Source organism: Sorex fumeus, unplaced genomic scaffold (assembly GCF_029834395.1).
Source record: "Sorex fumeus unplaced genomic scaffold, SorFum_2.1 ptg000003l, whole genome shotgun sequence".
NCBI classification, from domain to species: Eukaryota; Metazoa; Chordata; class Mammalia; order Eulipotyphla; family Soricidae; genus Sorex; species Sorex fumeus.
Genome location: NW_026606060.1, coordinates 61,466,965 through 61,494,673, shown reverse-complemented (window position 1 = coordinate 61,494,673; position 27,709 = coordinate 61,466,965). Strand labels below are relative to the sequence as shown.

General features: G+C 56.1%; 1 protein-coding gene across 1 annotated transcript; it reads right to left on the bottom strand.

The window, feature by feature from the left end:
- Positions 1-514: 514 nt before the first annotated feature.
- Positions 515-27,367, bottom strand: FAM234B (family with sequence similarity 234 member B). The gene is made up of 13 exons (XM_056115719.1): positions 27,220-27,367; positions 15,965-16,363; positions 15,191-15,289; positions 14,534-14,731; positions 11,930-12,060; positions 9,072-9,219; positions 7,305-7,449; positions 5,966-6,109; positions 5,642-5,723; positions 3,296-3,439; positions 2,812-2,929; positions 957-1,177; positions 515-678 (listed from the first exon to the last, which is right to left on the bottom strand). Exons 1-13 carry the CDS (start codon positions 27,254-27,256, stop codon positions 673-675), a joined length of 1,872 nt encoding a protein of 623 aa, XP_055971694.1. The 5' UTR covers positions 27,257-27,367; the 3' UTR covers positions 515-672.
- Between the last annotated feature and the right edge of the window lie 342 nt (positions 27,368-27,709).

Sequence of the window (27,709 nt, the reverse complement as noted above, 5' to 3'; positions counted from 1 at the left end):
CTTCGGAGGAAGGGTGGGGAGGGGATGTGGGGGCTCAGGAGGAGCCCGGACCCCACACCAGCACTCGGGCAGCAAAGCACAGGCCCCTCACGACACACACACAGCAGAGAGAAGGTGGCAGGGGTCCTCGGGGGGATGGCGCGGACTCAGGCCCGTCTGCACTGAGTGACCCAGGCAACGGGACCCCTGGGAGCAGGGGCTGGTCAAAGGTGGGCCATTGATGCCTGTCCCTTGTCCTTGTCCGTAGGGTCCTCCAGGACGAGGGGGGCACGTGGGACGTGGGGCTGGCGACACTCCAGCTCCCCATCTGCTCCCTGCTGCAAGGGTGGGAGGGAGGACCCTGCCCCAGGCTGGCGTCCCTTAGGAGGGCAGCATCCGGGGACCCCACTTCTGGGCCGTCCTCTCCAAAGCGGCTCACCCCACTGCGGCAAGACACTCGTCACTTCCCGGCGGCTTCCCAGAGAGCAGAGGGGAAGGGAGAATCCACCTCTGCAAACTCCCCCTGAAGGCCGAAGGGGTGGGCGCAGGGGTTGGGGGGAAGGTGCTGTCCACCCGGGAACGCTCGGGGTCACGCAGAGGAAGAAGCGAGGCCCCAGCTGCCACCATTGCTGGCGTGCCTCGGGGCAGACTGCACGACAGCAGGAGATACCGCAGCTCTGTCTTGTCACCGGATTAGACCTAGGGGGACAGGGCAGTGGTCAGAGATGGTTCAGGAAAGGCAGGAACTGAGAGGGAGGGCCCAGAAGCACAGGGACCGTCCCTGTCCACACACTGACCGGAGCGAGACCACACCGTGGACATCATCTTCCGGCAGTGCTGACACCCTCTCTCCCCGGTACCTTGTGGAAGCCCCTGCACCCCCGCCCCCCGGCACCCCACATTGGCAGAAGTTCCGGCCAGAGCTGTACCGGTTCCCGGAAATATCCCCTGCCTGGGGCCAGGGCGAGCCTGCCCACCTGGTAGGGAGAGTCCACGAACTTGATCCTGGACAGGAACCGCCGCAGCTCGCCCCGGCCCACCCTGGACCCGGCCTCCCGCAAGGCCACCGCCTGGGCCTCCATCAGCGCCCACCGCAGGCTGAGTTTGCTGACCAGCAGGGCCGCCGGGCGGGCTTCGGCGTTGGGCCCCGTGCTCCTGGTGACATAAAAGGCATCTTTCCAGAGGTCGTTAATGCCGACTGCAGAAGGACGGAAGGACGGAAACGAGATGTTAGTGGGGGTGGGGAGCGGCTTGGCAACGCGTTCCCTCGCTCTCCATCTGAGGGGGGCAGGGACCCACAGGGAGGGACCCGTGGGCAAGGGCCTCTCGAAGGAAGGCCCAGGTCCAGAAGTGAGTGGGGGGCCGGGGGCTGGAGCGATAGCACAGCGGGTAGGGCATTTGCCTTGCATGCGGCCGACCCAGGTTCGATTCTCAGCATCCCACAGGGTCCCCTGAGTACCGCCAGGAGTAATTCCTGAGTGCAAAGCCAGGAGTAACCCCTGAGCATCGCCGGGTGTGACCCAAAAAGCAGAAGTGAGTAGGTAAGTCTGATCTGGGGAGAATTCACCTGAAAAGTTAACAGACTCGGAAGTCTGAGAAGAGAAATATGAGACGGCCATCCATGCACACAGCAGCTCTTGTTTTGTTCTGTTCTGTTTGTTTGGGGGCCACAGCTGACAATGCTCCTGACTCTGAACTCAGGAATTCCTCCCGGTGGGGTTCAGGAAACCATATGGGATGCTAGGGATCGAACCTGGGTTGGCTTTACTATCACTCTGGGTCCCCCCCCCCCCCCACACACACACAAAAGCTCTTTACCTACTTGGTGTTTGCTCTGCCTTTTTTTGAAATCAGAATTGCAATACAGTCTTAATTACTATTGCTCAATGCAAGCTAATTTTATGCAAAAATTCAGATCCACTCACAGGATTCTGAGCACTGATAACCTGCCCCTCTGGTTCTCTCTCTCTCTCTCTCTATCTATCTATCTATCTATCTCTATCTCTCTCTCCTCTCTCTCTCCCTCCCGCAGTCCCTCCTTGTCCCTCTCTTTCTCTATCTCTCTCTCTCCCCCTCTCTCTGTCTCTGTCTCTCTCTTCCTCTGTGTGTGTCTCTGTCCCTGTCTCTCTCTCTCCCCTTCTCTCTCTGTGTGTCTCTGTCTCTCTGTCTCTGTCTCTGTCTCTCTCTGACTGTCTTTCTCTGTCTCTCCCTTTGTGCGTGTGTGTTTCTGTCCCTGTCTTTGTCTCTGTCTGTGTCTCTCTCTCTCCTCCCCTCTCTCTCTGTCTGTCTCTCTGTCTCTGTCCCTGTCTCTGTCTCTGTCTCTCTCTCTCTTCTCAGTGTACCCAATCATTGGCAAGCCTTTTCCCTTCAGCCTCTAGACAAACACCCTGGCAGGAAAGACAGGGTGAGTGGTGAAAGAAGGGGAGGTTTGCCCTGGCAGCGCCCACAGGAAGCAGGCAGCCCCTGGGACTCCAGGGGAGTGATTATCAGACTGCCAGAACCACGGACTCCGGATGTGACCCCCAACTCTGCTGCATGGTGCTGCCTGGGCTACCAGCCCTGAGACGGGCCACCAGCCCTGAGACACTGGGCACACACTTGCTCTCCCTTCAGACCATGGCCCCGTTTTCCCGGGTAGTGGAAGGAAAGGGCCCCGAGAGCATGCTCAATCCAGGAGGGGACCCCCGGCTTCTACCTGAAAGAACGGGCTGCAGGTGCCCTGGACGTGGTCGCACACTCCTTGGCGGGAGCCCTGGCCGCAGGGAGAGGCCCGCAGGCCCCGCCCTCACCACACAGCCTCTGCCCTGCAGCACTCCCGCACCTGGCACTCACCCTTCGACGCTGTCACGGTGCCTGTGGCGTTGGCCAGATCCAGGAGGATCGAGGGGAACGTGGGGTGCAGGAGGTAGAGGTGGTAAAGGCCGGGTGGCTCGGCCGTTGGGGGGGTGCCCTGAGCAGGAGAAGCGGAGCAGAGCAGAGACTCAGATTCCCGGCAGAACACGCTTTCCTTCCTCACTGTACCCCCCAGAGCCAAGGATGCCGCTCCCTGGCGGCCAGGAAATGCTTTCTGCTCTCAACAGAACACAGAAAGGCCAGGAGATAGCACAGGGATCAGGTGCTGGCCTTGCACGCGGCCCATCCCAGTTGGATCCCCAGCACCCTGGATGGTCCCCAAGCACTGCCAGCAGCGATCCCTGAGTGCGGGGCCAGGAGTAAGCCCTGAGCACCGCCGGGTAGTCCCAAATCCAGGGAACAATAAAGAGGAGGAACACGCAAAGGAAGAGGAGAAAGGCCCAGGGAGAGGTGCCCCACTCACCGCAGCCGGGAGCGCCTGCGCCCAGAAGAGGAAGACGGACTTCCGGTCTGACGTGACGGCCGACGTGGTGGGGCACTCCCTCAGGTGGCACGGGACGCTGGCGTTCCACACCTCGGAGCCCGAGTCCCCATCCACCACCAGCATCTGCGGGGAGGAGACAGTGAGCGGGGCCAGGCCCCTGACGCGGCCCCCACGGAGACACCAGGCCCACAGCACCACTGAGAACGCAAGTCCCAGGTGCTCCGTGAGCAGAGGCACCTGGGGCCGAGACAGCGCAGTCATTCCTCCACCAGCTCAACCTTTTCCATGGAGGACTCTCCTTGCTTCCTCCCGGTGCGCCTGCCCCATCCCGCAGCTCAGCCTCCAGGCTCCTGACACGGCCCCTTGCCCTGACTCGAACCTCTGGCCCCCCAGAAATACCATAGGGGATTCCTAGGAATACGTTGATTGGGAAGCAATAATCTAGTCCCCCTTTCACATGACACAGGAGGCAGAGATGCTGTTTTGATGATGGTTCCCCAAAGAGAACATTCCAGAGCAACAGTCTGGGCAGAGTCAGACACCTGACCTTGCTTCATTCCCCAGAAGGCAGCATCCAGGGGAAACAGGACTGAGTGTGTGAGCACCCCCTGGCTGTGGATGGAGGGCTCCTTCCCAGGATTGCTGTGCTGTGCTCTCTGCCCAGGGCTCTCTCTGCATGCAGTGCTCCTGCCCAGGATTCTCCTACATGCAATGCTCCTACCTGGCGTTCTCTCCACATGCAACTCTCCTGCCCCAGGCTCTCTCTGCATGCAATGCCCCTGCCCGGGAATTATCCTGCATGCAGCTCTCCTGCCCAGGGCTTTCTCTGCATACAGTGCTCCTGCCCCGGGCTCTTTCTGTGCTGCACTCTCTGCCTGAGGCTCTCTGTGCCCGAGGCTCTCTCGACACTCCTGCTCGGGGCTCTCTGCGTGAAACCCTCCTGCATGGTACTCTCTGCACAGAGCTCTCTGCACAAGACTCTTTGCATGAATGCTCTGTCCACGGTGCTCTCTGCAGAGACGCTCTCTGCACAATACTCTCTCTGCACACATGCTTCTGCACTCAGGCAGCAGCAGCTCGGCTGCAGGACGCAGGGCATCTCAGATCCACCAGAGCACTGACCCACAGGCCCCCAAAGCAGTTAGTTCAGAGGAAATGCACCCCGTGGCATCTCTCAGAGGATGAGTGTGTGTCTAAGTGCTCCTGTGTGGGTATATGCAAATGGGTGGGAGTGTGTCTGTGTGTCTGAGTGTGAGAGAGACCGTGTGTGTGTGCAGACGTATGTGTGCGTGTGTGTGTGTATGTGTGTGTGTGTGTGTGTGTGTGTGCAAGGAGGAGCCAGGGCTGAAACCCTGAGGCCCCTGCTCCTAACCAAGCCCCCCACCACGCCCCCTCAACCAGCTAAGGAGCACCCCCAACTCCAACCCCCGCCCAAAACTCCTCCTATGCCCTATCAGATGTCCCTTCCCCACCTTCACCTGCTGGATCCCCACCCCGCCCGTGGCTCGCCTGGGGTGAATGTGCCCCTTAGCGGCCCTGGCCAGCTGTCTCCCGTGACACTGCATTCCATCAGCGCTACACAATTACAGCTCACATGAACCCAAAAACCTAAATGACTGATCTGAAAATTCCACTCCTGCAAACTGCTGGTCACAAGAGTGGAAACTGGATCCTGTCCCTGGACTGGGACCCACGACACGCCCCCTCACGGAAACCACAGCAGCCCTCGGGGACAGAGCTGCTGCCCTCCAGGACTTTCCACACGCTCTGCCATCATACTACTCAAAGCCAACCGCTCCTCTCTCCCATTTCAGAGAAACCTCCAGAATCACCGGGGCCGCTTCTCAGGGCCCCAAGCCATGGACAGGCCGCGAGGAGCCACATTTACTCACACCCGCCTCCCCCCTCGCCCTCACCACAGTGACCCCCAGAGGTGCCGAGGCCCATCTCCACCGGCACAGGGAGGAGAGAGGCTCGCAGCAGGCCCTGCGCTCCGAGCTGCAGGGAGTTCTTCCTCTCTTGGGGTTCTTCGAAGGAAAGGGCCCGCGTTTAGTTCTTCCTTCTCAGTGCTCCAGGGCCACCAGCAAGTGCTCTTGCTGTGTGGGCCCGAAGCTTTGGTGCTCAGGAGTTACCACGGCCATACCCAGCAGCGCTTAGGAACCAGCAGGATGTCAGAGCTGCGGGCACTGGGCTCAGGGCCTTGTGCAGGCCAGGGGTGTGTCCCTGCTCCCAGAGCTTAGGGACTTCACCCTGCACTGCTCAAGGTTGGACACGGAGCACCTCCCCGACCGACAGACATTCCGGCTACTCAGAGACATCTTTTACCTTTTTCATCCCCGGTCCATCCTGGACCTGCAGAAGGAAGTCCAGCGTCTGGTCATCGGTGAAATACCCGGGTGTGGGCTGGCTGCGGGAAGCAAGGGAAGCCCCGGAGAAGTCGTCAGAGACCCCGGGTGCCCCCAGAATCCCTCCCCCAGCCCCCATTTCTGCATCCATCTGGGAACCCAAGCCGCGGATCACAGCGGCCGATCTTGAATCCCCAGCGGGGTTTGGATCCCGGCCTGGCTCTGCTGGGCCCCGTCCTCTCTGGGGCATTATCCCTTACAGGACAGTGGGTCCTCACAGCCCGCAGGAGGGGGTCCTGCCCACCTGAACAGGCCTTGGAGTTGCAGCGTCCAGTGGGGCGTGAGGTTCTGCCCGTGCAGCAGGGTGAGGCCCTGTCTGGTGGTGATGAGCAGGTCGCTGCCGTTGGAATCCGGGGCCTTCACCATCTGCAGCAGCTCCACGCCGTCACTGGGGAGAGACCACGGTCAGCTCAGCACGTGACATGCCTGCACGCCTCACCCCCCAGCCACGGGGAGCACCATTGCCCAACCCCCAGAACCTTCTCTCCCAGGGCTCTAAAGCCCAGCTCCCTAGAGAAGGAAGGGGGGGGGGGCGGGAGCACTCGGAAACGATTTACACGCCTTTCAGGGACGGAGCCCCAGGGGGAAACATGAGAATAGGCAGGGAATAAGGGTTTAAGGGGTGGGTTGGGACGCTGGGGTGGGGGGAGGGCATGTCTTGACCTGCATCTCTCTAAACTGAACATCCGCTAGTTTACTGAGACTCTCTGAGGTTGCCCAAAAGCCAGCCCCACACTGGGGCTCTGACGGGCAAACCCCACTGTTCAGGACAACACATTTCAAGGGATGGGAAGGAAGGGTCACGGTCACGGTCCTCCCGTTGTTCATCGATTTGCTCGAGCGGGCCCAGTAACGTCTCCATCATGAGATTTGTTGTTACTGTGTTTGGCATATCGAATACGCCACGGGGAGCTTGCCAGACTCCGCCGTGTGGGCGAGATACTCTCAGTAGCTTGCCGGGCTCTCCGAGAGGGGCGGAGGACTCGAACTCGGGTCGGCCATGTTGGCCGCTTGTAAGGAACAACATAAAGATTTCGTGGCGGGGTGGGAGTGATAATACAGCGGGTAGGGCGTTTGCCTTGCACGTGGCCAACCAGGGTTCAATCTCTAGCATCCCATAGGGTCCCCCAAGCACTGCCACGAGTAATTCCTGAGTGCAGAGCCAGGAGTAGCCCCTGTGCATCGCCGGGTGTGACCCCCCAAAAAAGCAAATAAATAAATAAATAAAGATTTTGTGGCTCCCAGCCTTTGTTCCTCTCCAAAGCTTCAACTAAGAGAAAAGTTCAGAAGAGGAGGGTGAATCACTTGGGCCTCGATACCTGGGAGACACCTTCCACCCACCCACCCCTGACCTCCTGTGGAACCAAAACACGCCTTCCTGGCACCCAGCACATGGCCAAAAGGCAGGGCTCAGCTCACTCTGCTCGCCCGTGTCTACCGGATGGGAAAATGGTCCCTGGAAGCTGAGACACCCCCCCACACACACACACACACACCGGGCCCACAGAGCCTGCAGCCTGTCCTGTGAGAGCCCCCGCCCCCCCGCCCCCGGTGCCTGGGCCCACTCAGTCAGCCGCGCCCACCTGCAGACATCAATGAGATCAGACAGGTTGACGGATCTCCGCTTCTTCTCCCACTCTGGCTCCTCCACCAGCAGCGAGGCCGGCGCGCTGTCCCGATTCTGGGCCTGAACAAAAATGTCCCGCAGGGCGACAGCTTGGATACTTCCTAGCGCCACAGGGAAGAACCAACACTGAGAAGCTGGAAGTGTCAGGGGACCTGGGCCAGACGCTCAGAGGCGGCCCTGGGCTCCAGGGAGTCCACCCGCCCGGCCATACAGTCAGGAGGAGGAGCCAAGTGGACGCTGGACAAGGGCCCTTCTTTTGTGATGTGTGTATGTGTGTGTGTTATGTGTGAGGGGAGTGTGTGTGAGAAGTGTGGCGAGTTTGAGGGGGAGAATATGTGTGGGGGTTGTGAGGGGTGTGTGTAGTGTGTGTGTGTGAGGGGTTTATGTGTGTATATGAGGTATTGTGAGGGGTGTTTCTGATAAGTGTGTGTAAAGGGTCTGGGGAGAGTGTGCATGTGAGGGTGTGTGTGTGTGTGTGAAGGTTGTGTGTGGCATGTGTGTGAGGGGGTTGTATGTGTGAGAGGGGTTTGTGTGTGTATGTGAGGTATTGTGAGGGGTGTGTCTGAGAAGTGGTGTGTAAGGGGTGTGTAAGGGATCTGGGGAGAGTGTGCATGTGAGGGTGTATGTGTGTGAAGGTTGTATGTGACGTGTGTGTGAGGGGTTTGTGTGTGTGTGTGTGTGTGTGAGGGCTATATGTGGTTGTATGTGGGTGAGGGGTATGGAGGGGGGAGTGTGTGAGGGTGTGTGAGAGGTATGTGTGAGGGGTGCGAGAGGTGTGCATGAGGTGTGTGAGAGGTGTGGGGGGAGTGTGTGAGGGTATGTTTGTAAGAGGGGTGTAATATGCATATGAGTGGTGTATGTGAGGGGTATGTGTGAGGGGTGTGGGGTGGAGTGTGCATGTGTGAATGGTGTAATGTGTGAGGTCTGTGTGAGGGATGTGTGGGTTGTGGGGAGAGAGTGAGGGCTATGTGTGGTAAGTGTGGTATGTGTGTGTGTGAGGTCTGTGTGAGGTATGTATGGTATATGTGTTGGTGTGTGGTGTGTATGGTATGTGCATAGGGGTATATGGTGTGTGTAGAATATGTGGGGTGTGGGTATCCAGGGTTTGTTTGTGTGGCATGTGGGGTTGTATGTGGAGCATGTGGATACGAATGTGTGGTATGTGAGCGGGTGTGTGTGGGGGGGTGGAGGATGTATTTCTGTGGTGTAGAAAGAGTGTGTGTGGTAATGTGGTGTGTGGGTGGGTGTGTGGTGTATGGTATATGTGTGGTGTTTGTATGTGTGGTTTGTAACATATGTGTAGTGTGTGGGGGTATGTGGGGGCTGTATGTGTGGTCAGGTGTATGTGGTCAGTCATGTGGTGTGGGAGCTGCACGTGGAGTATGTGCATGTAGGGTTATAAGTATAGAGGCTGTATGTGGGGGGCATACCAGGGTGTATGTGTGATGTATGCGTGGTGTATGGTGGTGTGTATGTGTGTGTGTGTATGCGACATGTGTATGATGTGGGGGGTGGCAGGTGCTTTTTCAGGGGCTCGCTCCCAAGCAGTACTCAGAGGGCCCTGGGTCTGTTCCCGGTGACTCTCAGTCCTATGGATTTGGGACCCCCAAGGTCACACCTGGGGGTACTGAGGGCCACCAAGCACTGAGGATACAGAAAGCATGTGAGGCCGGGCCTGCAGACAGAGCCTCCGGGGGTGCCCGAGGTGGTCCTTGATTCTTACCGAAGCCAAACAGGACATAGACGGCCCCATTGCCGGTGATGTAGACCTGAGGGCCGATCAGGTTGCCCACGCCCATGATGTTGTAGTTCACGGGGCGGCCCACGGGAGTCCCGGTGCGGCCGGACACCAGCAGAAAGCAGAGATCCGGCTGGGGCGGGGAGAGAAGGAAAAGAGTGAGGCCACAGCCCAAGGACCCACCCAGCCCTTCCAGCCTCACTTGACTTCCCTGGAAGAAAGAATGTGAGGGGCCGTCCCATTTGCCCGAGACAGGCACAAAGGCCCGTTAGCGTCACTTGTCACTCAGCAGTTTCTTTCAAGCTCATGAGCATTCTCCTAGGCACAGACTCCCCCACCCCAACAAGTAACCCCTGGTCCTAACTGATCGACCATCTCCCCATAGGCCCTGCAGGCCCAGCTTGGCTGCCAGGAACTTTACTCTTGAACAGAGACGGGCAAACGTTTTCCAAGAATAAACACATGGCAGATAATTTAGGTTTTATGAACCCAGTGGTCTCAGTAGCAACAACTCAACCTGTCACAATGGTGTGAATGCAGCCACAGAAAACACGGGCACAAACAGGTATGTCTGGGTCCTAACACTGTCTACTGCTGTTACATAGAGTTTTCTTTGGCAGACAGCAACGTCCATGGGGAACCAATAAAGTGTGAAAAATTGCAGTGATATGCTGTAATAAAGATGCTTAACAAAGTTCATCATCATGACTTCTTATGGGCAAGGTCAAAAGATAAAGATTTTCATTGTACCCAGATACGAATCAATGCCGGTTCAGGGGAAGATTTTTGGTGGCAGGCCACGCACTGGAGAGGATCCATTCTTGTAAGCTGCCCTGACAAGGCTTAAGTAAACAGACTTCAAACTTATTGCAAAGCTGACAGGGATAAACGTGTATGCTGCCTACAAACTCAGAATTCAAAAACGCCTTATGCTGAAAGAGGGCCCAAAATCTTGGCAAATAAACTGGACCAGATTCGCTGAAAGACGCAGGTGCCTTGATTATTATAAACAAGAACTGAAATTTGGGGGCTGGAGTGATAGTATAGTGGGTAGGGCATTTGCCTTGCACGCGACCAACCCGGGTTCGATTTCCAGCATCCCATATGGTCCCATGAGCACTGCCATGAATAATTCCTGAGTGCAGAGCCAGGAGTAACCCCTGAGCATCACCGGATATGACCCCCCCCAAAAAAAGAACTGAAATTCAGATAAGGCTATCAACATCCTGGGCCGCGGTCACAGCAATGGGAGTCCACATCAAAATCAGCAGCCTGTCCCTTCCACGACAGCCCTCGGAACAGACAGGTGCTGCAGAGACGGGCCCCTCAAGAGATGAGAAAAGGGGGGCAGGGCAATAGGACAGAGAGGAGGCTGCTTGCCTTCCCCGCAGCTGATGCAGCTTTGATCCCCAACACCCCATAAGGTCCCCCAAACACCACCCTGAGTGATACCTGAGCACAGAGCCTGGAGTAAGCCCTGAGTCCCACCAAGTGTGGCACTCTCCCCGCCTCGAAATAAATAAATAAAACCTGAACTGAGTTCAGAAATGAACGTCAAAATCTCTCTTCCTTCTTTTCTCACAAATACCAGGCACTGCCTAGTAGCGTAAAGCAGAACTTCTCTGATCTTGGGGTTCACAGGGTACTCTGGGATCTGCGGAGCTGGTCTCCTGGCAGGGAACTGTAACACGCTGATGGGTGTAAGGTCCTAATTCTCCCCCACATACACTTCACGGGCTGGAGTGATAGCACAGCGGGTAGGGCATTTGTCTTGCACGCGGCTGACTGGTTTGATTCTTCCGCCCCTCTCAGAGAGCCCGGCAAGCTACCGAGAGCATCCCACCTGCACGGCAGAACCTGGCAAGCTCCCTGTGGCGTATTTGATATGCCAAAACAGTAACAACAAGTCTCACTATGGAGACGTTACTGGTGCCTGCTCGAGCAAATCGATGAAGAACGGGAGGACGATGCTACAGTGCTATAAACTTCACAAAAATCCCACCCACTTGGGGACCAGAATGATACTGCAGTGGGTAGGGCACTTGCCTTACATGTGGCTGTCCTGGGTTCGATCCCCAACACCCCACATGGTCCCCTGAGCCTGCAGTGACACCTGAGCTCAGAGCCAGGAGTTAAGCCCTGAGCACTGCCAGGTGTGGGTCCCTCTCTCCCTGCCACCCCCAGGAGGAACAAAAAATCACAACCACAAACAGGAAAACAATTGAAAGTGAAATAAGCTAACAGATGAGGCAACAGGATTGGAACCCACATCCTCCAACAAATATTCATGGCCGAAGGTTGGAGTTTTAGATCCAAGAGTGTTTCCAGGCAGACTCGGCCCAGTGGGAGGGAAAAGTCTCAGAGAAACCTCGAGGGGCTCAGAGAGAAGCTTCGGGAATAGCCACTTAAACCCAAGGTCCTGCTGCACGGGCAGGTATTTTGCTCAGGGGAAGGACTCTGGCTCGGTGTGTGCCAAGGAAGCACCCCTGGCACTGGGTAGCAACATGGGCATAGTGTGGAGAAGCCCAGCAAGACCCCGGCCATGGAGCAGCCACATCCCAAGGGCCGGACCCCAACGGCCACGCTCCTGTCTGGGCTGGCTACTCTGACTGCTTGGCCCTCCCCATGCCGCCTCTGTCTGTCTGACCAGCCCCGCCTGTGTCTCAGAGGAAGCCAGGTGTGGAAAGGACCCTGTGCCCACGTGAGGCCACAAGTCCAAGCCACCACTCAGGGCTCCAGGCGAGCACCTGCCCCTAACCCCCCCCCCGTGTCCCCTCCTCTGAGCCCGGGCCCGGCCCAAGGGCTCTGGAGCAGCAGCTCTGGCAAGGCCAGGGGCTTCGTACCTGCGAGTCCCCAGTGGCCACAAGCAGCAGGTCTCGGACACCATCTTCATCCACGTCCGGCAACACCGCAGCCGGCGCCGCCAGCGTGCCGTTGGCCAAGTGTTTGGGGTTTAAGGTCCAGATGGGTTTCCCTAGGGACAGACACGCGGTGCTGGTCTCAGTGATAGCTCTGGATCTAGAAAGAGGTGTGGGTGGAAGAGTGGAAGGGAGGAGGGAGGGAGGGAGGGAGGGAGGGAGGGAGGAAGGAAGGAAGGAAGGAAGGGAGGAAGGGAGGGAGGGAGTGGGGGGGGAGGAAGGGAGAAAGAAGGGAGGATGGGAGCCTTGTGGACAGCAGGTATGAGCCGGGGGTGTGGGGGCGACTAAAACCTCATGGGAAGGGGGGCGTTCCGGTCCGTCCTTCACGCCCTACCGAGGTCACCAGTTGCCCCCCGCGAGTGGCTCTCCAGCACAGCCACGGCCCCAGAAGCACAAGGACTTAATGCAGAACCCGGCAGCTTGGAGCAGAAAAGTGAAAGGACTATGCGTTAATCCAGGCCATCATGTCTGTCCGGAGGGGAAAGGGTGTTGTCCCATTCGCCCTCTCCTCTCTGGAAAGAAAGATGGCGGCCGCATGGGAGCCTTGTGGACAGCAGGTTTGAGCCGGGGTCGGGGGCGGTAGGGACCTCATGGGAAGGGGGGCATTTCGGTCCGCCCTTCACGCCCTACCGAGGCCAACAGTTGCCCCCCACGAGCGGCTCTCCAGCACGGCCACGACTCCAGAACACAGAAACCAATTTCTTAACTATCTGACTTTCAGTAGAAATACTTCCAGGGTCAATAGGTAAAATAGCCTAAATCCAAAACCAACATTTAATTCTTGAACCCAGCTGTAGAAAGCAAATCACTTCACAATGCTTTTTCAGCATGTCTGATTTGGGGGGGGGGGGGGGTAAACTCTAAATAATAGTGATGAATCTTTTATTGAAACAATGAATCTAATCAAAGCAGATAGAGTGTTAACTAGAATTCATCTGCCTCACAGGGACTGGGAGGGGTGGGGGTGGGGTTCTATTGGGGTTCTTCATGGTAAAAAATAAGTATTGGTAAAGGGAAATGTGTTTGATATTTGCATGACTGAGACCTAAACCTGAAAGCTTTGTAACCTTTCCCACAGTGATTCAATAAATAAATAAATTAATTTTAAAAAAAAGAAGGGAGGAAGGAAGGGAGAAGGAAGGAAGGAAGGAAGGAAGGAAGGAAGGAAGGGAGGGAGGAAGGGAGGGAGGGAGGGAGGGAGGGAGGGAGGGAGGGAGGGAGGGAGGAAGAAGTAGGAAGGGAGGAGGGAAGGAAGGAAAGGAGGAAGGAAGGAGGGAAAAGGAAGAAAGGAAGGAAGGAGGAACAAGGGAGAAAGGAGGGAGGGAGGGAGGGAGGGAGGGAGGGAGGGAGGAAGGAGGGAGGAAGGAAGGATGGAGGGAAAAGAAAGAAAAGAAGAAAGGAGGGAGGAGGGAGAAAGGAGGGGAGGGAGGAGGAGAGGAAGAAGGGAAGGGAAAGGGAAGGAGGGGGGAGGGAGAGGGAGAAGAGGGAGAGCTCCCAGGAGAGAGGCAGAGATGCCCTGGGACCCAGCAGGATGCTAGGCTGATCCTGCCTAAGGCCTGGCCCAGCCTTGCTCCCACCATCCCCGCCCCAGTCTCCACCCACAGTCCCCCCTCCTCCGCTCAGGGGCGCCCACACCCCCAGGTTCTACAGCAGAGGCCCAGTGCCACTCCTCGGGGGACACCGATGGGGGGCAGAGACGGTTGCCTTGCTCACAGCTGCCACGCTAGTCCCCTAGCAAGGCCGGGAACAACCACCCACCCCCACTCATTCAGAGCCCCCTGGAAACCAGCCTCCTTTAAGAGAACAAGCAGAAGGCCCAAATTGCACCAACCGCCATCCTCTGGATGGTTCCAGCACCCCAGGGGGTGGTGTCACCCTTGCTGGGCAGCCCTGAGTCTCAGGCTAGGACACACTATTCTTCCTTTTTCTGTTCTGTTTGGGTCTTATTGTCTGGGCCACCCCCAGAGGAGCTCAGGGACCAGTCCTGGTGGTGCTTGGGGGACCATCCGGGGTGCTGGAGACAGAATTATGGCGTGCAAGTCCAGCGCCCTCCCCCTGCACTCCGGCTGGGCCCAGGAAACCCTGTTCTGAACGGAAGACCGTGCCCACCCGGCAGCACTCCGACCCGCAGCAGGGCATGGCCAGCAGTGCTGGGGACAAGCCCTGGGCCACACCTGACCCAGCCCCGGATGCGGGGTCTACTTGGCATCGCCGGAGCCCCGGTCCACAGGGGCCGACTCACGATTCCCGAGGAAGCCTCATCAGGTCGGCCAACAGCCAGCCTCGCCTGACACGGGTTCCACAGACAGCGGCCACACTCACACGGGGACCCCAGAGACCCAGCACAGGAGGAGACGGGCCTCGCGCCTCTGCACCAGGAACAGAGACGACCTGGGCTGGTTCCCACCTGGGACACTCTTAGAGCCCCAGCAGGTCACTCCGTCCCCACCACCTCCTCTCCCCTGGAGGGCTGCATCAGAGGGTGCTGGGGGGTGGTCCCCGAGGAGGGGGGCAGAGAGGGGGCGTCACCTGACGTCGCGTTGAACACACTGAGCAGCTTGTGCGTCCCGGTCACCAGGCAGGTGGCTGCAGTCGAGCTTCCCGGCCCCGGGTCCGAGCACGTGATGTCGCGGGCCTCCTCCGGCAGGAGACTGGACCACAGGGTGCTGCCGTTCACCCCCGACAGGCACACGAGCACCGCGGGGGGCCTCGGGATGCCTAGGGGCACTGTGGGTACAGGGGCCAGCGACAGGGGTCACCGGCGGCCCCGCAGGCCGTGCTGGACACTCCCCGCACGCGGCCACCCTCGCCGGCCACATCTGCCCCACGGTTCCTGCAGGTGACCGGCTCCAGACACGGCCCCACCCCACGCTCCCTGCACCTGTCCCCGCACCTGTCCCTGCAATTGTCCCCAGACCTGTCCCTGCACTTGTCCCACAACTATCCCCACACCTGTCCCGAAATCTGTCACCGCACCTGTCCCCATATCTATCCCCGCACTCATCTCCTCATCTGTCCTCACAACTCTCTCCACACCTATCCCCACGCCTGTACCCACATCGGTCCCCACAGCTTTCCCCGCACCTATCCCACTATCTGCCCCTGAACCTGTTCCCACACCTGTCCCCGCATCTGCCTTTTCGGCACCCAGAGATGCCCGGCACATCCTGCATGTGGGACACTCACCGCCAGCGCTGCCGTTCCTGGCCGTGACGAAAGAGAGAAGCACGTCTCTCAGGCCATCCCCGTTCACGTCGGCCAGTTCCAGCGGAGACAGGTCCCCTCCTGAGGGACAGACAGGGCCAGTGAGCCCCGAGACTGAGGGAGGGCATCGGCCCCACCCTCCTGCCCGGGGCCCAAACATCCAGAGCAAAGCTGAAAGGGTCTGGAGGTGCAGGGGGGAGAGTGGACCAGTCAGGGGCTCAGGCCCAGCAAGGACCGTGGTGGAAACGCAATAAAGCCCTGAACGGGGTGGGGGTGGGGTGGGAGGATCGATTCATCTTCTCCCTTTCTTTCGAATATCAGATCATAATCTCTTTCCGGGTTAGAGTGATAGCACAGCAGGTAGGGCATTTATTTGCCTTGCACGCAGCCGACCTGGCCGACCCAGGTTCGATTCCTCCGCCCCTCTCGGAGAGCCGGGCAAGCTACCGAGAGTATCTCGCCTGCACGGCAAAGCATGGCAAGCTCCCCATGGCGTATTCAATATGCCAAACACAGTAACAACAAGTCTCACAAGGAGACATTACTGAGCCCACTCGAGCAAATCGATGAACAGGAGGGCAGGGACAGTGACAGTCTCTTTCCAACACACACACACACACACACACACACACACACACACACTCTCGTGGGAGGAAGTTTTAGCCCAACAAGTACCTGCACTGAGCATCCCAGAACCCAGAACTGGGCCTGCATGCCCCACCCCCCACCCCCACCCCCACCCCCACCCTGACTCACCCCGCTGGGCACCCAGCCGGCGACTCCAGGTGCTGTGCAGGTCCCGGGGCGGGCAGGGGATGAGGAAGGCGCAGACCAGCACCAGGACCATGGACACCAGCACGGTCAGCAGGAAGACGGACGTGCGCACATAGGCCACGAAGGACGAGGCAGCCTTCTGCTCCAGCTCGCCCAGGTTCTCGGCGGGGAAGCCCTCTGGGGGGGGCTCGGCGGGGTGGGGCTTGGCGGGGCCCGCGGCCTCGGCGTCCGAGTCGGGCTCGGGGGCATCTCCCAGCGGGCTCTTCCCGTTCTTGAGCCCCCCGTTCTTCTGAGGCACGTTCAGCACCAGGTCATCCTCGCTCTCATCACTGTCGGCCTGCGTCAGAGGGTCGTACTCCCCGAGGTCCGGGCTCTTCTTCCCTGGGGAGCGGATGACAGGGTTAGGGTTGGGGTCAGGGGGAGAGACGCCACATGACAGCCTTCCAAGTCCAGGCGGGCCCTGGGTGTGGAGGCCAAGACCACAGGGGTAGGGCTGGAGCAATAGCACAGTGGGTAGGGTGTTTGCCTTGCAAGCGGCTGACCCGGGTTCGATTCCCAGCATCCCATATGGTCCCCCGAGCACCGCCAGGAATAATTCCTGAGTGCAGAGCCAGGAGTAATCCCTGTGCATTGCTGGGTGTGATCCAAAAAGCCAAAATGAATAAATAAATAAAGACCACAGGGGTGCTGCACTGCGCATGCTCACCCCAGGCCAGGAAACCTGAGAAGGAACAGAAACTTCGGGTGCCTTTTATAGCTGAAAACATCCACTGCCGGGTTGAACACTCCCTGAAAGGGGCCCTGGCTTGGGGTCTCTGCACACCTGCCAGGTGCAGAGGGCCTGGGACCTTGGGTGCAGGGGCACCCCCCACTCCCGGGACCTCCACTGACCTCCCCGGCTGCTCCCAGCTTCCCGGGGCTGGTAGGGCAAAAGTCCCAGGGCTGAGGGCTGGATCACACACACACGGGCCTCCTGGGCAGGCAGCATGAAGCAGGGACAGAGCCATGCAGAGCACAGAAACGGGAGGAAATGGAGCGCCACGCGCACCCCTCTCCCGAGCCACCCTGGGGTTCTCTGCCAACAGCCACGAGAGCGGCTGACATTATTTTGGGCAAATGCCTGATACTAAGAAAACAATTCTGGTTTTGGAAATGACCTCGTATATTGTCAGTAATATAAACACTATCTATTTCAAAGGTATGCATTTTGTCCACTGAAAATTGGATTTTTTAAAAAAATCCTTTCAAGTTAGAAGAAGAAAAAAATGAATAGGGTGAGAGAGATAGTACAGTGGGTAAGGTGCTCGCCTAGTACACAGCCAATCCTGGTTTGACCCCTGGAACCCCGTAAGGGTCCTCCAAGTCCAGCCAGGAGTGACCCCAGAGCACAGAGCCAGGAGTAAGCCCACGTGTGACCCAATCGCCTTGTCCCTTAAACACACACACACACATACACACACACACACGCACTCACACACGCACTCACACATGCACGCACACACTAACATGCAGCCAGCTGAAGAATTCCTGCTGCCCACCTCTGCCTCTGGTCCCCACATGATAGAGGGAATCATTTCATATATGTCTCTGATCATGTGACATGTGAATAACGACACAGCCTATGGGCAGTAACATCTTACAGTGCCAAGTTTAGCGCACAGTACATAAAAAGGCCTCAATGCTTGATTAAAATATAAACATCCCAGGGAATGATGTGATAACCCAAGTACTTCACAAAATACACAAAAGATGCCAACTGGCATCCTACTGATTACAAATTTCAATGTCTTTTCACTTTCAAAGGTATTTATTTTGTCCAATAAAAATTGGATTTGAGGCTGGAGAAATAATAGTAGAGCAGGTAAGGCACCTTACACCCGGTCAACCCAATTTTGAATCCCAGCACCCATATGGTCCCCTGGGCACTGCCAAGAGTGAGGAGAAACTTCTGAGCATTGTCAGGAGGGGCCCAAAAACAAACAAATAAAAAATAAAAACCCCAAACAAAAAAATTGGATTTGATTTGGGGCGGACGGATTTGATTTTTTAAAGACAAAAATTATAAGATGATTCAAAATTTAAAAAAAAAATAACCTGTTAAGATTTTTTTTCTTGCTTTTTTGGGTCACACCCGGTGATGCTCAAGGGTTACTCCTGGCTCATGCACTCAGGAATTGCTCCTGGCGGTGCTCAGGGGACCATATGGGGTGCTGGGAATCGAACCTGTGTCGGTCATATTGGCTGCGTGCAAGGCAAACTCCCTACCCGCTGTGCTATCGCTCCAGCCCCAAGATTTTAATAGTCTTTTCAAATGAGTGCTTAACAGGATAGGTCACAGGGTTACTACAGGTTCAGGGGTCCATCCTGTCCACTTAGATTCACAAGAGATGAAACCATTTTATTCATTAGTGTGCATCATTCCCTACCCATCCCAGATGATTCCTTTATAACTCGCCAACAGAACCAAAGTTGTACAAATATCACTACGTTGGGGGGTACATTGTGCAGTGGCTGGGGGATACCCCATCAGTGTCCGGGCAGCCACGCAATTCTGGGGGCCAAACTGGGGTGCTTGCAGGCAAAGCCCAAGCTCCAACCCTTTGCACTATCACTCTGGCCCCTCGATGCGAATGTCTCTTAAAAGTTCCATTGTTGTTGTCTTTTTTTTTTTTTTTGCTTTTTGGGTCGCACCCGGCAATGCTCAGGGGTTACTCCTGGCTCATGCACTCAGGAATTGCTCCTGGCGGTTCTCGGGGGACCATATGGGATGCTGGGAATCGAACCTGTGTCAGCCATGTTGGCTGCGTGCAAGACAAACGCCCTACCCACTGTGTTATCGCTCCAGCACCTTTTTGAAATTTTTTTTTAATTTTTAAAAATTTTTTTAATGAAACACTGTGAGATACACTTCAGCTGCTGCTTAAGCTCCTTAACAGTCACGACCCAGAAACACACAAAAGAATCTCCGAGCCAAGCAGCTCGCTGCAGAGATTTCTTCAGACCCTGTAGCACTGTAACTGTCATCCCTGTTGTTCATCGATTTGCTCGAGTGGGCACCAGTAACGTCTCTATTGTGAGACTTGTTGTTACTGTTTTTGGTATATCGAATACGTCACAGGGAGCTTGCCAGGCTCTGCTGTGCAGGTGGGATACTCTCGGTAGCTTGCTGGGCTCTCCGAGAGGGACGGAGGAATCAAACCCGGGTTGGCCACGTGCAAGGCAAATGCCCGACCCACTGTACTATCACTCCAGCCCCTCCAGCCCCTAATCATCTAAAATTTTAGAATTCCAGGAGCATCTTATGCTGTTCATAACAAGCAATACGAAAGAGAGTATGGGGGAGGTTGTCTGCCATAGAGGCAGGGGGAGGGCTGGGATGGGGGTGGATACTGGGGACCTTGGTGGTGGATGATGTGCACTGGTGGAAAGTTGGGTGATCAATCACTGTATGACTGAAACTCAAACAGAAAAGCTTTATAACTATATCTCATGGTGATTTAAAAAATAAAATTTAAAAATAATATAAAATTAACATACTGAATTAAAAAAAGAAAGTAATGTGGAGTTCATGCCCAATTCAATCAGCTTGATCAATGGCAGTACTCCTACATTAAAAAAAAAGAAACAAAAAAACCCTAAAGGACATACCTGACCAGCAAGCACACAGACAATGGCGTATTATTCAGCCATAGTGCGGAAGGAAACTTCCCCGTGTACTACAGCACAGACAGGCTGAAAGAATCCAGTTGTCACTAAGGGTATTCACTGTGTGGAGGGAAGCTGACCGATTCCCGGACACAGAGACTGAACGCTTCTTTCCAGGTATGTGTGTTGGGGTTGGGGAGGAGGGTGCGGGGGACGCGGGGGGGGGGGGGGGGGCGGGGAGCACATGCACAATGAGGGCAGAGTCCCAGCCCCGCCAGATGGGAGGGTTCCGGAGAATGGCATGTGTCTTTCCGCTAGTGACCTGCACGCGGAAGTGCAGGTTAGACAGGAGACCTGGGGCTCACCCAGTACAACACACGCCTCTCGCCTCTCCTCATATGGTGAGGCCCTGGGCTCAGGTCTGGCTGGGCATGTAATTTACAAAACAGAAAAAAAAAAGTACATTCTATTGTATTTCTTTTTAGAAAAGGAAATGACCCTGAAACAGAGAAAGCTGTAAAGAGCAACCCTGAGTCTTCAGGGCTGAAAGGGAATGAGGACTCCGCCCCCCTCTTTCAAGTCAAACCTGCAGCACTTAGCAATGCCCACAAGCAACCAGCTGGCGTGCACCTGAACAGCACGGTGTGGGAAGGGCGGCCGGCATCCCTCTGGCACCAGACACTTCCCCCGTCCGTGCCAGACGCTTACACTGGTCCATGCATCTATCCGTGTGTATCTAGCAATGATCTGCCCATGTTTCAGTTCCTGGGAGTCCCTCTTCCACATGCAAGTCCTACAGATACTAGATGACACCATGCCTAAGAAACATACGGTACGGGGCTTTGTAAACCAACACACGCCGATCTAGGCTCTGTTTCATGACGGTTTATTAATCTCCTGCTGTGTGACCACAAGCAAACATTGCCTGGGGCTGTGAGAGAGACCAGCGGGGCAGGGTGCTTGCCTTGCACGTGGCTGACCGGAGGTTTTTTTTCTTTTTTTCACTTTTTGGGTCACAGCTGGTAATGCACAGGGGTTCCTCCTGGCTCTGCACTCAGGAGTTACTCCTAGCGGTGCTCAGGGGACTATATGGGATTCTGGGAATCGAACCTGGGTCGGCCACGTGCAAGGCAATCGTCCTACCCGCTGTGCTATCTCTCCAGCCCCAGCTGACCAGAGTTTAACCCCCATCACTCCAGATGGTCCCCCAAGCCCCGCCAGGAGTGACCCTGAGCACAGAGCCAGGAGTAAGCCCTGAGTGCCACTGGATGCATGCCTGAAACAAACAAACCCACGGAGAGCCTACATTTCCGGCACGAACCATTGTTAGCGCCCCTGCCTCCCTTGGCTGTTGGAATCAGCCGAGTCCACGGAGCTGGAGTTCCCGTGGCCTCGCTCCAGGTCACGCTTGATCAATGTTGGCTTCCATTATCATTGCTGGCATGTTTGCTCCCAACCACCCTCCCCAGTGCCTTCTCTTCTCTTCCATGACTCGAAGAGGTGCTGGCCCAGCTGCCCTCCACATCCTGCCCACTGGCAACAGGATACAATGTGGCACGTCAGAGGTTTTTTTTGTTATTTGTATTTTAGGGATGGTTCCCGGGAACCGGATATGATCCGGAGGTGCAGAGGGAACCGGATATGATCCGGAGGTGCAGAGGGAACTGGATATGATCCTGAGGTGCAGAGGGCAGAACCTCGCCCTCCAGATCCAGGGGGCCCACAACAACTTCCACTCTTGCTCGATGCCTTGGCGGTCAACTCACAAGGCTGACTCACCTCCAGCACAGTCAACACACACCTGGGTCATCCCCTGACTGTTTGGATGGACGGTGAGCGCCAAGCACAGAATCAGCAACCCCATTCATGGCACTCGGTCTCACGGGCACAGATCAGCCAAAAGTGGCACCTCTGTCACCGTGAATCCGTGACAGAAACCCTGGCTGGCCAAGCAGATTCCAGGAGGCCTGTTTTCCTTATAGCATGCAGTGTCCCAGGCAGGATGGGACAGAATGGTGTGCTCCTACAGACATTGGAAAGGCCCCTCATCCAGAAAAATACCGTGCAGACATTCTTTGCGAAATCAAGCGGCTGTGGGATGCATCCCTTCCCAAAGATTTTCCAAAATGAAGTCACGGCCGACTCCTAGACTCTTAAACTATGAGCCGTGATGTCCCATAAGAGGTCACACAACTTCCTCTAAGCTTGCTCAAAAATCAATTTATTTATGATCATCAGGAAACGTTGGGGTTCTATACCTATTTTACATACACACATACGGAGATTGTGCAAAAGTCACCCAAGTGGAAAGGGGTCACGCGTGGGAAACATTTCAGCAGCCCCATTCCAGATTACACTGGCAAAGGAAGGCATGTCTGCCCATGTCTTCCCCAGAAAGAAAGGAAATACAAGACAGGAGAATCAGGGACCTGCCATACTCCCAAACTGTGCTTCGACTGTAGAAAAAGCGGTGAGGACTTGCCCAGTGAGCCAGGCTCCAGCCTGGAGCTGGGTTCACAGAATCGATGGGGATGAAGAGACACTATGGAGCAGCGTGAGATGCCTCTGACACCTGGCTCCGGGCCCCGCACCTGCGTGTTGGAATTCACGTGCCCTCTGAGCAGCCCTGGGAGGCAGGTAGTTCACTCACCATCCCAATTTGACAGAGAATACAGAGACAACACAAAACACAGAGAGTCACGATGCAGACTGGGGCGGAGGGTGGGCGGGGGGTGGGGGGGTGGGGGGGGCTGAGCGGGGGATGCTCTGTTGACAGGTCCCCTGTGGACTAAGCAGCACTGGCCGGGAACGACTGAGTCTGGGTTCCCAGAAGCACCAGTAAAGCCCCACTTGACACCAGAGTCCATGGTAAGGGGAGACTGAGCGAGCAAAGGTTTGTCCGTGTGCACGACTGTCCCCATGGCAGGTGACAAAGGAGCCGTGAGTACAGCCCATCCTGGAAAGCTGCTACTTCTGACAGCGGGGGTCCAATCGGGACACAGAAAGTTGACAATAATTCAAAGAGGACAGGTTTGGGGCTGGAGCAATAGCACAGCGGGTTGGGCGTTTGCCTTGCACGCGGCCGACCTGGGTTCGATTTCCAGCATCCCATATGGTCCCCTGAGCACCGCCAGGAGTAACTCCTGAGTGCAGAGCCAGGAGTAACCCCTGAGCATCGCCGGGTGTGACCCAAAAAGAAAAAAAAAAACACACAAAGAAGACAGGTTTATAGGCAGGGGGGTATAGCCCAAGCTGAACATTTGCCTTGCAGGCATAAAACCCAGGGTTCAATACTTTGTATACACATGTGCTCACACACACACACACACACACACACACAAACACACACACATGCCCCAGTTCACTCTCAAGACGAAGGTGGGGGCTGGGGAGCCAGGACTTAGGGACCAGAGAGAGAGTACAGTAGGTCAGCAGGTAAGGCACTTGCCCTGCACGCAGCTGACCTGGGTCCAATTCCTGCCACCACATATATCCCCGGAGCACTGCCAGGAGTGAGCCCTGAGCATAGTCAAACTACTCACTACTCCTGGCCAAAAAAAACGGGGGAAAGAGGGGAGAGCCAGGATTAAAGAGGACATGTTTAACACAAGAGATATTTAAAAAATAATTTTCTGAAATCAAAGGTCACAGGAAAACAATTAATGTTCCTACATAAAAAATAGTCATTTATAGAAACGATAAAAAATAAATAAATACGCTGGTGGCTCAGGAAAATGGTGGAAGAAAAACTGCAGACCTAGAAGTTGAGAATACAGGCCACAGGGAGCCCCAAGAAAATCAAGGACAGAATAATCAATACCGAAACCTATCCCGGCAGGACTGAGCTCCAAGGGCAAGTAATCCCAGGAGCAGCAAGTGACCGTCACAGGTGAAAGAATCAAGACACCAGGGGCTGGAGCGATAACACAGCAGGTAGGGCGTTTGGCTTGCACGCGGCCGACCCGGGTTCAATTCCCAGCATCCCATATGGTGCTCTGAGCACCACCAGGAGTAATTTCTGAGTGCATGAGTCAGGAGTAACCCCTGTGCATCGCCGGGTGTGACCCAAAAAGCAACAACAACAAAAAAATAATAATAATCAAGACACCAGTGAGAGAAACAGAAATCAGGGGCCTGCTTCCCGAAAACAGGCATTTTTAAAAACATGAAGGTTAGCAAAGCAATAAGGAAAACGTTCCCAGAGAAAGTAAGGGGGAAGGCCAAGAACTGTGAGCCCTCCAGCCACCCCTCAAGCTGGAGGCAACCAGACACCCAGTGTCCCCTCAGGAGACCAGAAGGACGAAAAGCGGCTCTTGACAAAATTCCTGAGAAGAATAATTCAGAGCTACGTTTTTTTTTCTATAACAGATCACAAACCTGCTTTTTTTTTTTTTTTTTTTTACTTTTTGGATCACACCCGGCGATGCTCAGGGGTTACTCTTGGCTCAGCACTCAGAAACCACTCCTAGCAGTGTTGGGGGACCATATGGGATGCTGGGAATCGAACCCAGATCGGCCGCGTGCAAGGCAAACGCCCTACCCGCTGTGCTATCGCTCCAGTCCCAAACCTGCTTGTTTTTGTTTGTTTTATTTTGTTTTGTTTGGGCGCCATACCTGTGCTGCTTGGGGTAGGAGGGTACTCGGGGACCTCGCCTGGACACACTTGGGGGTTCATATGCAGTACCAGGGGTGGCATCAGCATTGCAGTCCAAGTGTCCGTGTGCAAGGCAACTACCTCCTCTCTCTGGCCCAAGTCTCATACTATTTTTTTTTTATATCCCACAAATGAGTGCAGTCCTTCTATGTCTGCCCCTCTCCTTCTGACTCATTTCACTCCGCATGACACTCTCCATGTCCCTCGACTGATAGCAAAGTTCATGACTTCACTTTTCCTAACAGCTGTGCAGTATTCCACTGTGTAGATGTCCCATAGTTTCTTTAACCAGTCATCTGTTCCTGGGCTCTCAGGTTGTTTCCCCGATTCTCACTATTGCGCCACCAGGTTTTTAATCAATAAAATAAATCTCCAAAGACAAGCGAGCCGACATGGATTGCATAAGGCCTCAAGATAAACCAGCTCTTGCCACGGCCATCCCGGTCCCTTCAGAAACAACTGAGGATTCTGGCAAAAGATAAACACAGAGGAATGCAGCTGTGCCCTCCCCAGGTGTAGGGGAAATGGCGTTGTGACACAAACGATTCGCTGAGCTCTATGGGGACAATGCACCAGGCTTAACTGCAACTGAGAGGAATCTCACACACTGGGGGCCGGGTTCTGCAGGGGCATCTGAGAATAAACACACCAGGGTCACAGCTTAAGACTGGCCACTCCCTGTGCTTGACCTTCAAACTAAAAAAGAACTAAAGGGGAAAAAACACATGTACGTGTATGTATACACACACATATGTATGTATATATACATTTGTGTCTATGTGTCTATGTATAGAGTGAGACATTTTATGTGTATAGATAAATATATACACCGAGAGATAAAGTGTCTCACAGGCTGCCGGGTGAATGACACTGTCTCTCTGTTACTGATTAACCTCAGTCCCTGTAGGGTGACCAAGCTATCCCTGCTGTGCTAGAGGTGGAAGGTCATGCACATGGAAGTACACTTTCCTTTCCTCACGAAGTAGGTGGCATCTGTCACCGGCTCCCTACTACACTGTCCCTTCCTCCAGGTTTCCCAGGGAGATCAAGGATTCCGGTGAGAATGCTGACAACAATAAGAGAAATACACATTGAACAAGCAACAGAGAGCAAAAAGATAACATGATACTATGCCCAGCACCCAGGCCAGTGTAAGAGATGCCACATGGTGTTACCTAAGCAGACAAATTCGCACCCGGGCCTGCTGGATTCTCTTTGGCCCATGTCTAACTGCATCCTGAGGGAGGATGTGAACGCAGGAACAGGACACGGCTGCCCAAAGAGAGCTGCGGCCACACAGCCAAATTACAGGGTGTCCAAAACAAGCAACAGGAAAGCAACTTCCACTGAGTAAGAAACACTGAAAACTGTATTTTGCTTGGCGGGGAGGGAGAGAGGCCAAGCAAGGAAGACAGGAAAAGTGAGCAGGGGAGGGACCCACCCCACACCAAACCACATCAAAGGACGCAAGGCTGTTTCTGGGCTGACAGGGGATAAAACAGCCCTGATGGAGGGCTGGGCCCAAGACAGACAGCTGGCCAAGGGACGACACCCATCATCACTCCAGGGACTAATGCCACCGTTGCAGGTTGCAAAGGGACCCAAGTGTTTCAAAAGCATGAGTTTCTCCAACTCTCCTGTGCTGGGGAGGCCAAGGAGAGGAAGGGGGTGGGGCTCTCAAAGCAAAAAGAACTGCAGCTCAATCGGATGCCATTTCTGCATGTCCAGGGAGGCGGGGGACTGGGGGTGAGGGGGCAACCCTGAGCCATTAAGAATAACAAAGCTACTTTCTTCAAAGTTAATTAATCCCGCAGGCAAAGTCCCCTCTTTAATTCTATTGTTATATAACCAGGACCTGATAAGATACTATCAGTGTTCCCGCCAATGTTCTAATGAGCCCATGTGGAAAAAACAAAATCTGAAGTCATAAAGTCTTCAGGTTGGAAGACACATTCATCCCCAGTTCTCCTCCATGGCCCCAGGTCCAGCCAGGTCCAGGGAGGGCAGCAGCTCCGGCCCTGAGGACAGACACCAGCCTGGCCCCCTGGTCCTGGCTGACAGCTGCCAGCCCTTTCTCCAACGCCCGTGAAACCATCTGCTGGGCCCAGAACACCCAGACTTCTCTGCACACAAACCTCTCCAGCCCACTTATAACGTATTTAAGATGAACCCTGAAAGGAGGAGGGGACAGGAGCGGTGAAAGTGGAGCCCGTTTAAAATTTACTCGGGCAGAAGAGTTATGCTGTTGTTAAAAAAAAAAAAAATACAAGTTTTCTAGCAGTACAGATTCATTCGGGAAGCTTAAGGGGGTAAAAATAAACAAATAAATAAATAAATAAAGGTTTTGGTTTCATTTAAAACCCAGAGAACTCAAGAGCTGCTGCCCAAAGTACTGAATCCTCTGCAGAGGATGCGGTGGTGCCCAGCGGCCTGCCCCCTTGCAGAACGGCCCCCCAACTCCGGTGCCGCCTCCAGGGGTCGGGTCACTGCCTTCTCAAGTGTGTGGTTTTGGACACGGGGGAACTCGGGAGCCCGCCAGCGAGAACCCCAAGCCCATGAGCTAGAACCCAAAGCCACCACCACCACCACCACCACCAGCAGCACCAGGTATTTCAGCGCCCGCCGTTCCCAGGCGCGCGTGTGCGCCCTTGCACCCGTCACCAGGCGGGGAAGCCAGGTCGGGCTCCCCCGCAACCCACCCCCACGCACCCCACCCCGCCTAGAGCCAGGTCTAGGCCGTGATCGTGGCAGAGGCGCTGCCCGGGGGTCACCGTCCCTGTCCCCCCACTCTCCTCCCCCCCCACATACCCGCAGCCCCAGCCGGAGACGGCGGCGGCAACTGCACGCGGCGAGGATGCTCCGGGCGCGGACAGACCCCGGCCCGCCCCGCGCGCCTCCCCGCGCTGCCCCCGCTGGCCCCTGGGCGGCCACTCCTTACCCGGCAGCTTGAGCGCCCTGGACAGCACGGTCGCCATGGCGGAGGCCCCCGGCGCGCCTGCGCCGCCGTGCAGTGTAGACGGGCTGCGCGCGGGGCCGGGACCCGGCGCTGGTGGGATGGGCCCCGGTGGGTGCGCGTGCGCCGGCCGTGCAGTGTAGACGGGCCGCGCGTGGAGTGGGCGGAGGGGGGGTGGGCCGAGACCCGGTGCGCGTGCGCCGCCGTGCAGTGTAGACGGGCGGTGGCGTGGGCCCCGGTGGGTGCGCGTGCGCCGCCGCCGTGCAGTGTAGACGGGCCGCGCGTGGGGGGTGGGGGGACAGAGACCCGGTGCGCGTGCGCCGGCCGTGCAGTGTAGACGCGCCGCGCGGCGCACCCGGCCCGGAGCCTACGCGGCGGCAGGTAGTGACCGCGGCGGCCCCCGCTGGCCAGTGCCCGGCGGGGCTGGGGGCGCGTGGCTACTCAGCCTGGGCCCGCGCGACCCTCCCGGGCACGG